The following is a 13,565-nucleotide window of genomic DNA, read 5'->3' as shown; positions in this document are numbered from 1 at the left end:
CACTGTAATGAGCAAAGCACCGTGGGACCTGCTGTCATTTGCACAGCGCTGTGGAAATGACACTCAGATGTATTGTGTTCACACAATGACAAATGCTAATTCCTCAGCGTTTTCTTTTGCGTGTTTGTGATTTAAAGCCGTGTGTGTCTGACCCATTCCCTTGTGTGTGTGTGTGTGTGTGTGTGTGTGTGTGTGTGTGTGTGTGTGTGTGTGTGTGTGTGTGTGTGTGTGTGTGTGTGTGTGTGTGTGTGTGTGTGTGTGTGTGTGTGTGTGTGTGTGTGTGTGTCTTCATTGCGCTGTGTGAGTATACTCATGTGATCTTTTTAAAGGGCCGTGTGTGTTTGACTGCTCTGGATTCTTAATGAAGTGTATCTTCTGTCTGTCTGCCAGGGTTGTCATGCAGCTGCCCCCCCCTGTACACCGGAGGGCGCTGTGAGATGGCGATAACGGCGTGTGTTCCCAACCCATGTCAGAACGGTGGCATATGTAAGCCCATCGGCAACGCCTTCCTCTGCAGCTGCAGGAGGGGCTTCAAGGGTCTGATGTGAGTTCCAGTCCAAACACACAAAGCTGAACTTAAGGACCTGAAGGATTGATTCACCCACATTCTGAGTCAAATCTATTTTGTTACATGCCTGCGTTTATGAAACATTTTCCAGCCTAATCAGCATTTACCCATTGACACACTGGTGGGAGAGGCTGCCATACAAAGTGCCACCTGCTCATCAGCAGCCATACACATTCATACGCACAGCAGTTCAGGTTCAGCATCTTGCAGGAGGACACTTTGACATGTAGACAGCAAACCTAACGGCTTTGTTAACTTTGGGAACTTTGGGATCTCTAATATAATTTGAAATGGAGGTTTGTGGCTTTGGAGAGTTTGTAATGACGGAGCCACCGATTTGTAAATGAAAACAGCTCAGATCTTTTAGCTCAGCAAGTGTCCTTTCCAAAACCAAGAACTACACTCTTCATCAACATTATTTGCCCTCTCCCTTACGCTCTCTTTAAAATAGTTTAAAGCTAAATTGCACTGGAAACTGCACACACGCTGAATAGACAGAGAAGACGGGGTTGTGTTGTGAGCCCACACAGGCACTTCTTCTTCTCTTACTCTCTCACTCTCTGGCTGGTATAAAGCAATCCGTCTGTGAGCAGGTAACTGAGCAGTCACAAGGTCTTCATACACTATCATCTCACTCCAGATCTGTCTCCTCTTTCCTCCCCATCCCTCCATGCTGCAGCTGTGAGGAAGATGTGAACGAATGTGACCGCAGCAATCCAGAGGGTGAGTGTGAGAACGGTGGCGTCTGCGTCAACACTTATGGTTCCTTCTACTGTAACTGCACAGCGGGCTTCGTGGGCCAGCGCTGTGGTCTTCGGCCCGTTGTCGTCCCAGACATGCAGGCCGGTCACACTGTGGTCGGTAAAGAGGAGCTGATCGGAATCGCTGTGGTGCTTCTGGTCATCATCACCCTCATCATCCTCTTCATTGCTTTCCGAAAGAAGGTTTTCCAGAAGAGCTACTCTCGGAACAACCTGTCTCTGGTCCAGGACCCAGCCACTGCAGCACTCCTCAACAAGGCCAACGGTGTTCCATTTAACTGCACACCAGAAGACCCTCTCAACCTGTACTCTGAGCCGGGGCTGGGGGCCGCTGTAGTGGGAGGGGGTGGGATGATGGGACCTCCACAGGTCCCTGTGAGGCCCATGGCATACACGCCCTGTTTCCAAGGAGACCCGCGGTCCACGCTGGAGAAGATGGTGGACGGACGCGGTGTGGAGCATACCGAGATGAGCACCTTTCACCCAGAGTCACCAAGGATCCTGACAGGAACCACCAGGAGGGGGGTGGTGGTGTGCAGTGTGGCCCCCAACCTGCCGCCAGTGTCGCCCTGTCGCTCAGACTGTGACTCCATACGCAAGAGCCCATGGGATGATGAGGGTGAGTGTGCTTTTTACTACCTGCTGATGTGAGAATATACTATTAGAATAAGTTAGAGTTAGAGTTCGACTTAGGCGGCGCGTTGGCAGCAGTCTAGCAGCTCTGCTTTGGTATTTGGAAGGCTGCTGAAGTTAAATATTATGTTGATTGATCAAATTGTTATCACATTCAAATGTCTTTGGACAGCTTTGTTCATTAGGTGCCACTGTGTAACCTTATGTAGTGCAAAATAAAAGTTGTTAAAGCATGGACAGGGTCATCTAAATGTGATGCTTGGACTTCATGCACTTTTGCACCAGATAGAATTCAGACCTGTTGTTTTAATTAACAAAATTCAAAATGTAAATAAATTGAGCGTGGAAGTTAGAGATGTCCTGATCACGATGTTCTGCTCTGATTCGAGTCCTTCAATGACGGGTAAGTTTGTGAGACTGCCCCGTGCTACACCGTGGAAATGAGATAAGATAGAACTCAAAGATTCCTCGTATTGAAGATGCTCCGTATACAAAGAAAAAGGAATTAAATACATGGCTGAAGACCATATGCAATGCTGATTAAATACGTCTCTGGTGCATTGAAATAACAGCGGTAACTTGCTTGATTTGGGAGAGTAATTAATGAATTCTTCAGAAACAAAGAAGTTCATTGAACCCTTTGATGAGACCCTTTGATCTTAGATTATTTTGTTGCTAATAAACAATATGGTTCAACATTATGTTCTGTTCATTTATGCATGCCAATGATTCATTTAAAAGCAAGCTACTACTTTCTGTGCACAAATATTTTTCCCTCCTTAGACTTACTGGGTTTGATGCATTTTTATTCGTGCTGGGCAAGTTAACGCGTTATTATCGCGTTAACGCATTCATTAATGAACGCCGACTATTATTTTATTGCGCGTTAACGCAGGTTTTTTTTACTATTAAGCGGACATTTTTAACACAATTTTTAAATGAAGATATAAGCACGTGAGAACAAACTGCTCTTAACTGCAACTCTTTATTAGCATAACTTCCTCATGCCACGGTACAGACTACAGCAGTGGTCGCCAACCCGTCGATCGGAGACTTTCCCTGTCGCTCTCCAAAATAAAATAAAAATAAATTCAGAAGCACATTGGGCCTCATTCTCGAACATTTTCTGAAGTGTCATCTGAAATGTTTTCTTACGGACTTCGGAAGACCAACGTCAGAAAAGATCTCCGCCTGAAAATGGGTTCTTACAGCCGATGTGTTCTCAGCTGTGCTCCCCCGAATGAGGATTCTTAAATTGAACACGCGTTCTCGTGCACTTGGATTTGCATACAGAAACGCCCCGCCAGCTCCTTATAAGGGCATGCAACTGAAGAGACGTGTGCACAATCGGCAGACTCCACAGGCAACGCAAAAGCAACTTCAGACTGATTAAAATCATGTCAAAACGGAAAGTCCTGTCCGGATCTAGTCCTATCTCGCGTTTTTCTCTGTACATTGTAATCCTAGTTTGACTTGGTTATAGTGAATGCATTGGGTGCCATTTCAGCCCATCATACAATATTTATCGTTCGATAATTAAGATGTACTTGAAATGTGTTCTTTTATTTTTGTTGTTCATGTTTTTTCTCCATTGAATGGTATATTTGACACTGAACTAGTTCATCTTTATCTCAGTGATAGTGTCCAAATGAGCATAAAATATCACTGTGTGTAAAAACTACACGGACAACAAAATAGATGTAAATGTTGATCAAAATCTTATTCCCTTCTGCTCATAATAAAACAAGTAAAGAACTCAAAAGTTGACCCTGTCAGGTCCATTCTCCACCCATTGTGTGCGGTCCCTTTAAGAATTAGGATTTAGGAGTGACACGGATATGAAAGCTAGTTTATCCGTCTTTCCTTTACAAGCAGGAAAATTATTTCTCTTTCTTTGAGAAAAGTTCATATTTGTGTTATAAAATTTCACTATGACCCTGAAATTCTGTCTCTTGTGTTATCATATACTGAATGCAAGCAAAACTACAGAGCATAATCACACTGTTTTTGATTGAACCAATCTATGAACTGTCTGAAACAATGGATTTTCGCGGCCCCAAATAGGCCCCAAAAATAATTGCTGCGCACGCAAACATTATGCGCTCCCCTTGGGGCTAAGCCCCCCTTTCTTTGAATCCCAGAGACGCCCCTGGTCTGGACAGTCGTTTTCTCTCAATAGTTAGATCTTGCCTGTCACCAAGGCAGAGGTCAGGGATCTTGAGCTTAAAAAGGTTGGTGACCACTGGACTACAGGTTCCATGCTTCACCTACATTCCCCTGGGTCCTAAGTCCCTCCATGTACAGCTTCTTATCACACTCTATGTATCAACGTACATTGATAACAAATACCACACATATTACGGTAATCAGTATATGTGGGCATGTGTCTGACCAAAAAAGCAAAGAAGAAATGATTAATTTAAATTTTTTGTTGAGAGTTTTTAAAGTGTTTTTGTTTGGAATATGTATAATAAGCATAATTTCGTTATCGCTACTGAGAATTTAACAAACATAAAAACATGATGTTGATAGGTTTGCAGTTTTCAAGGTGTATATTTCAAATTGCATCTCTTTCACACATGAAGATAAAGTTGTGAACACCGGCTGAATATCTATGATCAGAATCATTATAACTGTGTTATAACTGCTGCTGTGTAAAGGGAATACTGCTGTTAAAAAGAACTCGATGTGTTTAAAGTGTTTGCAAACCAAATGTTATTGCACTTTTGTTCATATAGCAGCACTTTTAAAATAAAAGTGCGCAATACACTACATTTGAATTCATTATTGAACTTTGCCATAACAATGCGATTAAAGATTGTAATCGTTGCCCAGCAGCACTAATATATATACGAATATATATACCCAGCACTAATATATACACCCGTATATATATGTATATGGATACCCATATACATATATATATATATATATATAATATATTAGTGCTGGGCAACGATTAAAGATTTTAATCGTTGCCCAGCACAAATTTGTATTGATGCTAAATTATTACCATTTACTTAAAATCCATTTCATTTGTAAAGACCAGGATCACAAATCACAAATTTGCCTCATCTGGCTTTACAATCTGTAAATACAACATGCCCCCCCCCCTCAGGATGGACAGATGTGTGATAGATGTCATGTGTACAGAATGAACAACAGAATACAATTAGAACATAGTATATAGTATACTATATGACAGAAATGTTTCATTTAATGGAAGCAGTAAAAGTAGTTGTAGCACTAATACTATTATTAGTGCTACAACTACTTTTACTTATTTTTATAATAAATATGAATAAAGGCAGTAACAGAAACGTGACTAATGATAATAATTTGACTACGTTATTAGAAGTGGTTGGCCTCGTACCTCCTGACCCCCCCCCCCCCCCTCTCCCATCAGGTAAAATGGTTGAGATGGCAGAAGAAGCAACGTGTTTTTCTGGGAGCAACAAAAGCAGTAACTCTGAGGTCCAATCACTGAGCTCCTTCCAGAGCGACTCCTGTGATGATAATGGTAAGACACACACTTTGCACCTGCAGCGAGAGTCCAGGGTTCTCAGAATACCCCAGTGTCTTGGTGTTTCTTTTCTTTAGAATGTGGTTATTTTGAAATGCTTTGTTTGCTATTTGGTTCCACTTCTCTCTCTTCTGTTTGCCAATTGTACTCATTAGTAAACCTGTGTTATCCTTAAGACTGCGTTGTGATACATTTGTGAGAAAACAATGAATATCTGGAGTCATTTAGATTGCAGCATTAATTGCCTCTTTTAAATGATATTGTGGATTTTACAGGGAGCCAGTACAGAGAAGCTGATATGGCAGTAATATGATCTGTTTTCTCAGTCTTGGTTAGTGCACATGCTGCTGTCTCTCAGGTTCCTGTGTTTTAAGGACTAAACTTGATAAAAACTGAGAATTCAGACCTGGCGACATGTCGTGTATTCTGAATCATATTGCCTGTATATTTCTTTGCAGTCTAACCATTCCGTCCCCTGAGATTACCTTGAACTTGGATTTAGTACCACTTCTGAGCACTGCTGAAATGTATTCACCTCCAAAGCGAGGAGAGTACAGTGGCAACAAAATTAGAATGTGTACATTGTACGTGTACAGTTTAGGTGACGTGTAGCTCCAGTAGTGGAAATGGGCTGCTAGCTCCTGTCCAGTTAGAAGGTCTCTGAAAGCATTCGAGCAAACATTCAAGGAGCCATTATTGTGATGAATTGACCACACATTCAAAATGTAAATGGTAGATTTATTTTCAAAAAAATCTCAAAACTAAATTTGGAGACGAGACACCGTTCTTAGAACAGAACAGAGCAGCAGCATACCGCTACGTGCAGACTGAAAGAGCAATAGTATCTTGAATGTAATGCTTTGAGTTACTTCAACTTTGCTGTGGATATTCATTGTTTCCAGAGGATGAATCTCCTCTTCATCAAGCCTTAACTGATTTGAATAACCCCGTGGTCGTTCCTCAGGTCAGATAGGAATCTTAGGTAACCTCAGTTGGGGCAAGGACCTTTTTTATTATCCGTTAACACACTCGAAGATGAGCAGAATCGACAATATGTTGTCAATTCTGTGCAAGCACATGTTGTGAGTGTTGCTGCCTCCAAAGGTTTCAGACATTATGTTTGCATGTATTATCCATTTGCTGTTATTGCTGCAAAATCATGCAGGAATGTATTCTCAAACATTTTCACAAATGTTTTCTCACAACTGTAAATCATGATATCACAACAGCATTATTATAAAACCTTCAGGGTGCTGTTGGTGGAACTGTGTATTTGATTTTCTCTTTCGCTTTCATTGCATCGTCCTGTTCTCACTGGATTTTGTTTGCAAACCATGAGATTCATTGTTTTACTTTTCAGAATGGTCATCATTCAAAAACGTTTTCTTTGCCCCTAATCATCAATTGATTAACTATGAATTAGCCATGCTGTTGCCATATTCATTCCTGTTCCTGTTGTCACCAGTGTCTGCGCTGAAATGACAAAAAGCAGTAGTGTTGTGTTGTGGGTGCGTATTGTCTATATTGTTTTCTTCTCATCTGGTTTTCTTTACATTTTTGAAGGTAATTATCTTTGTTTGGCAGTTTTATTTGCTGATTGAATTTCAACCTAAAGTATCTCCACATACAGTATATGAACAATGTTGTCTGCAAATTGCCCCCAAACATCAAAATCAGCAAGAAGTCTTGACTGTGCCTCTGCAGACAGGAGAGATAGTGGGCAGCTGTAAGCAATGCCACTAATGCCATGAAGAGCATTTTTCACTTTGGATGACTGTATTTCAAAACGTATCTCCTTTTCTTCCTCCACAAGCCTCCATAGTGACCGTCATTCGACTGGTCAATGATGCAGTCGACACAATCGAAAGTGAAGGTACCATGTCTTATCCCTCTGTGTCTCTCCTCTCACTCTTTTGTCTCAGTCTGGTCATCAGAGGTGTCTGCAGTTGCTGTGTATACGAAAGCAAAAAACACTCACTCTGTTACATACTGTGTCTTTCAGTAAGTGGACTCTTAGGGGCACTGCACAGATACGTTAGCTCCCTATATTCATACAGATCGATATTGATTTTCTCCTTTCTCACAGTCAGTGGTTAGTCAGTCCAACTCTCTTCCAGGTTAGCTCTTCTTCATGGAGCAGTGGCTGCTCACCATGTTTCACTGATGACCTCGGTAAGTCATTTCATTGTAAGATTTAATTATCCTCTCCCTCAAGTGGAGTAAATCCTTGAGTGGAGTCTTTGGTTGGAATGAATGAGAACTTGCAGACTGTAAGCTCCTCATGGTTGGCCATCAGGTGGTTTCATTTATTGCTCTTTGTGAAAAGCTTTAACATCACAGTGGGCCTCTGTTGAATAATTACAAACAAAGTCAGTAGAAAGAGGCAAGAGGTCACAAGCAGAGCAGATCTGTTATTCATTCTTTGCAAACTTAGGCAGAGATACATCCGCACTAGCTTGAGCCAAAGAATCCACTGCTTATCCACTGCTCTATGAATGTACTTCATAACCATACAGAGACAAGAGAGAAAAGGACAAACTCCGGAGGAACTTAATAGAAAGAACTGGAGTTCCTAGTGGTGGCTGTGACACACACACACACACACACACACACACACACACACACACACACACACACACACACACACACACACACAGTCTCCATGACAACTACAGCTCCCATGAGCTCAGAAGAGTTGTAGTGAGTTGAACAGTAGCAATGTGGGTATAATGATGAGGCGCTTGTTAACACTTTAGCTTCTGAATTCCCGATCAGTTTCTGATTCAGTTTTCATCTGTTTCTGAGAATCAAAGCAGAGAACTGGAAGGAGATTTTAGGAAATGTGAGCTATAAAATGATAACAAAACAAAAGCAATTTAGAGACTCACCCAACTCCCCACAGCACCTCCAACCTGAATGATCTTTGATCCTGTAAAATGACATTTAGAGAAGCAGACAGTCATGATCCAAAGCTAAAGGGCTCTATGTTCTGTTGTTCTTCCATCTGACAGTGTCAGTCATGGACCATGGTCAAACCTACAGCAGAGGTGACTACCAGAGCCCCCCCCCCTCCACCTACCCACTTTCATCTATCTTTTTCTCTATCTCTATCTATCTGCAGCGAGTAGACAAAATAACAATCGCACAATGAAAATAACTTTGTTAGTAGATTAACAGAACCTACATTTTAAAGACTGCTTAAAAACATGCGTGATATGACGCTGTACGTCAATTAGCTGCATTTTTCAACTCTGTATGTGTTTGTTGATGAAGATGCTGGTAGATCAGTCTATGTATATATTTGCTCCAGAACAAGATATCTCAACCAAATTTCCATTAAGTTCCATTCCATTCAATTTCGTTGACCTGTTTTCTAGTGCCAGCATCAAGTCAAAAGCTCCACTTTCACCGTTTGGTTTCATGACAGTCATATGTTCAGAAATGTAGTATTTCACCAGAAACAGGCAGAGAAGAAAACGACCTGTAACTGGTAGACATGGGGATATAAACAGTACATGTGTTTGTATTTTCTTAAAAAACAGCTTCATTTCATGAGGAAGGAATTCAACACATTTGTTCGACCTCAAGGATCCACAAGGCTTCGAGTTTGTTTACAGAAAAGTGTGCAGGGCCTAAAGCTACCACTCCTCCCATCCTTCTGCAGGAAAGCCAGTCGCCCCTTAATATCACATGAGCTGTACCTGCAAACAGAAACCAACATCCAAGACCCACCTTGCCCCACCACCGGTAGCATCAAAACACCATCTACAACCAGATGGTCAACTTTGACCCCAGATAGTCTGCTTGAAAATCAAATGTGGAATCAGCACTTTTCATCTCTTAGCTAGACTATCCTGACTGGAATTATTTTGTCTACCCCCTGTATCTTTCTACTTCTCTGTCATTGATTAATTCTCTGGGTCGGAGGTTTGTGTGCGTATGTGTGATTTGATGTGATTTCCCACCCTCCCACAGCTTGTTTGCCACTGTTGTGACCAGTGTTGTGCTGAATTAGCAGCCCAACAACTGTTTGCCTGCAACTCTCATCTTACTGCATCCCACCATGTCACTTTGTTTGGATTTTTCCTTCCAGCTCAGTGATGGTCCTGTACCAGTTGTTTTGTGATGCAGTTTGTGTTCTGCTTTCATGCATGGATGTCTTTTGGTTTGATTTGGCATTGCTTCACTCACCATTCATTCTTCATTCTTAAATGAACTTTGCTTTCAGTTCAATTCATCTGCAGAGTTGTTGGTACATTGTCCTTTTGGTCAGACGAACCTTTGTGATGAGATACAGCATTTAGTCAGTAGATTGTTGGCTGCAGTGCTCAATGCTAACACCTTAGCAGAGCCCAACTGAGTCCCATTGCAGACAAATAAGAAATGCAAGCTGGCTTTGCTTGGAGGAGACAACCAATGTTTTGTAATGTTAGACTGTAGGCTTGGTAGACTTGCTTGCCTGATGATTTGACAGCACACATTACTATTACAACATAGTTTGTCTTCTTCCAAAATGAGCCATATGAGCATTTTCTGATCTGACGCCCCATGGCAGGATGACATGTATAATAATTGTTAGTCAATGCTTTGCAAAACAACCCAAAATAGCCAAAAATGATTGATATGACTGTTGTCTTATCTACGACCGGTTGTAGTTTAGTGAAGTTGATCAGGCAGTAAAACACTGTAGATAAAGTTCGGGTGAGATTGTGGTCTGCAGTCACCTGTGTCACAATTAGACACCCAGATCTTCCACCACAGCCTCCCACCTCTAAGTGTTTCTGGCGCAATAACAACATCACACTACTTCTGCTTTTGCTTCTGAGACTGACCAGACCACATCTGCAAGACCACAGTCGGTCACTTCTCAGGGAAACAAATGTTGAAATTAAAAAGAAAAACACAGCACGTGAGTATTGTGGAAATGGACGTCTCGCTGCTGCAATGTGACACAGCTGCTAAGCTGACTCAATATAAACTTTATCTTTGTATTCATACTACATTTTTAAGTATTTGCAGTTTGTAAGTGGTACAGGGTGCATCGGAACCAACAATCCACTGATGATTTCATTTTTTTTATCCCTTTGGCACATTGACCAATGGGAACATGTACCAGGTATTTGAAGCATCCTGTCAACATCCGGGATCCAATGTTGCTTTGTTTTTTCAACCTGTCAACATGGCTTGAGTGCTGCAAGTCTTCATGAACCTCAGCATGCTGTGACACCTGTGACCCGACCCTCAAAGGCTCCTGTTGTGCATGACACGTACCTTTTAAAGACCTAACATGTTTTTCAGATCAGGTTGTGCCTTGTCATGTACCTAACCTTCAACACCTGTGTATTGTTTATATTGCTGGTGCATAATAAGGCTTCTCTGCTGCAAAGCTCTACATTGTACTTTGTTGTTGTCTTTTTCCACTGTCTAGATTGTTATTAACCATCTCCCCTTCTACTGTCCAGCATATCACTGGGACACATCTGACTGGATGCCGAGCACCAGGTTGTCAGACATTGAAGAGGTGCCAGGCTATGAGGCACCTGGCAGTGATGTAGCAGGCTCAGCCCCCCGCCTTGGAGGAAGCACCCGTGAACTGGAGTCAGACTACTACCTGGGAGGCTATGACATTGACAGCGACTACCCCCCTCCCCACGAGGAAGAGTTCTTGAGCCAAGACCAGCTGCCACCTCCGCTGCCCACAGTTGAGGACTATGCTGAGCCCTACACGCCACTGCCCACCAACCTACCAGTCTCCAAAGAAAGCACCCTGAGCTCTGGCAGCACTGGGGGTCAGCATTCCCGGCCACACTTCCACCCCAGCCAATACTTGCCTCCCCACCAGCTGCCCGTTGGAGAGGCCCCCCACGGGGACTTCAGCTCTTCAATGAGTGGCGTGAGCCCAGGAAATGGGGACACTGATGACTCCGTGTCTCTAAATATGCGACTGTCTGTTGGTGCATCATCAGCCTCGGACATGTCGGCGCCCTGCGGGCTGGATGACTCTGAACATGGCAGCGACTTTGACAGTATGGACGAGCTTCGTCGAGGGGTGACGATCATCACCGACTCACAGCAGCAGACTGAGGTGTGATTGATTGACCAGTACAGTATGGGATGTATAATTGACGAGAAGGAGCCAAACATCGAAACAGATGAAAGGAGATGCACAATTGGATGTTATTACAGGAAGAAATGCTTTGTCAGCAATGCTAGATACAGCAATGCATTGTTATAGTTTCCAACCATAGGCTATAACAACGATCTTACAACAGAGCTCCCCCCCAGGTCTGTCCAGAAATGGGACTGTTGAGTTTTAGCATGATCGACAAACTCAGTGTGCTGTCCGTCCTCCCCGCTGTGCAGATCCATCAGAAGTGTCCTTCCTGTTCCATGAAGGGGTCATTTGTAATGTGAAAAGAATGGAACAGAGAATGTGAATGAGAAAGACTCATCCAAAAGAGATTGAAATGTACATTTCAATCTCTGCATCTGCAGTCGAGACTATTTGAAGAAGGAGAAGGGAGAAGTGAAATTGTTTGGTTCCCTGCTCCTTCACAGAAGCCCATTGGACCAATTCTTGCTTATAATAAAAAAGGACATAAATCCCCAGTTTCCCATTGTCCTCCTTGGATTTGTAAACTTTGTAATGCTCCAAGCCTGTACAGACTTTGTAAAATAGTATGACCTTACTGGTGAATAAGTATTAAAGAATGTTCTGGCCACATTTCAAAAAGCCATTTATTTGTTTTAATGTGGAATGTGCTTGCTCCTTTCCCAAAAATAAATCAAACTGCCCATCAAGCCATCATCTCACGAGCCCGAAGTGTTCAATGTGTCATTGACCTTCATGCTTTATATTTGTGTGCGGAAGCCAAGAAGATGATTATCTTATATACAGATAAGGCACAGTACTTTTTTTCACAGTATATTTCATTTGTAACCTCCAAAATGTCTTGACGTGGTCAGCCAACTCTATCGGAGCGGGATCAAATTTAAGTGGAAGTTTGATATAAATATGAAGATTGTCATCTTATCTCGTTACCAAATGTTATCAGCTGCTGTTAACAATAGTGGTTGACCCATACATGTACATAGTGACCATGAGTATTAAATGATTCAACAGTTCGATTTGGTAGCAATCATTTTGTCTGCCACTACAGAGTTGAAAACTTTTGGCTAAATAATTGACTAGCGCTAGCTTTCCACGTTTGATCTGGTTTGCCGCCATTTCTTTGATCTGTTAAATATGACATCATTATTTGGGAGAAAGCCATGCTGAGCAGACACATTTTTAGCGGCACTGCATCCCGGTGTTGTCTGTTACTCTGTAGCATGTTCACCATGTCTGCAGACAGAAGCCCTTCTCCAGCTCAGTGAACATCTGGCCAACAGGGCGACTGCTTCAGATAGTCACTGTATTGTACTATAAGCAATTTTCTTTGTAACAGATGTGTGTTTAAATCTCTGTACAGTGTACATAGCTAGATTTTGTAGATATGTAATTGCAATCCTGAACTTCCTTTGAGTTTTCCTGTTGGACATAAATGTGGACACTAAGACTTATGGAATATCAATTATCATTCCTCCTCTGCCACTGACTGACTGAATGCCATTTCTATTAATATAGACACATTTTGCATTGTATTAAATCCAAACTTTACATCCCAGAATTTTCTTTTGTGAAAACATTTTTATGGTAATGAGGGAATCTTTTTGTACATTTCTTTCATCTGTAATGTTTTGATGAATTTCTAATGTTGAAAGACATTAAGCCGTGTCAACGTGATGACGTGTCCCCTTTCTGCAGAAAGTGAGTGGGTTTTGTTTTACTGGGTTTTTTCCAATTCAGTGCAGAAAATAAAAAGGTTCTTATGCACCATGTCATTTGTCATCAATTCTGAGAAGAATCCATCCTGACAGATCATCACAGCTGTTCACTGGTTGTCATTTTGAATACCCCTTGATGCTTAATGGAGATGAGTTTGGTAATGTATGGAAACTGGTTATTGTGAGAATAAACTGCTGGAGAATGCCAACAAGATCCTAAGTGTAAAGCTCTGACAGTTAAATAACATGGTCC

General features: G+C 42.0%; 1 protein-coding gene across 1 annotated transcript in view; it reads left to right on the top strand.

The window, feature by feature from the left end:
- The window catches only part of LOC306779968 (protocadherin Fat 3-like), a 188,389-nt gene extending 175,035 nt beyond the window's left edge, over positions 1-13,354 (top strand). Inside the window, exons 26-31 of the mRNA XM_079272102.1 lie at positions 391-544; positions 1,248-1,948; positions 5,369-5,482; positions 7,299-7,358; positions 8,497-8,532; positions 10,948-13,354. Of these exons, the coding sequence (XP_079128228.1) occupies positions 391-544; positions 1,248-1,948; positions 5,369-5,482; positions 7,299-7,358; positions 8,497-8,532; positions 10,948-11,576 (1,694 nt within the window). The 3' untranslated portion in view covers positions 11,577-13,354. The remainder of the gene's footprint in view (positions 1-390; positions 545-1,247; positions 1,949-5,368; positions 5,483-7,298; positions 7,359-8,496; positions 8,533-10,947) is intronic.
- The last annotated feature ends 211 nt before the right edge of the window (positions 13,355-13,565 follow it).

This window comes from Melanostigma gelatinosum (genome assembly GCF_949748355.1).
Source record: "Melanostigma gelatinosum genome assembly, chromosome: 7".
Lineage (NCBI taxonomy): Eukaryota > Metazoa > Chordata > Actinopteri > Perciformes > Zoarcidae > Melanostigma > Melanostigma gelatinosum.
This window is presented reverse-complemented; position numbering and strand designations above follow the sequence as displayed.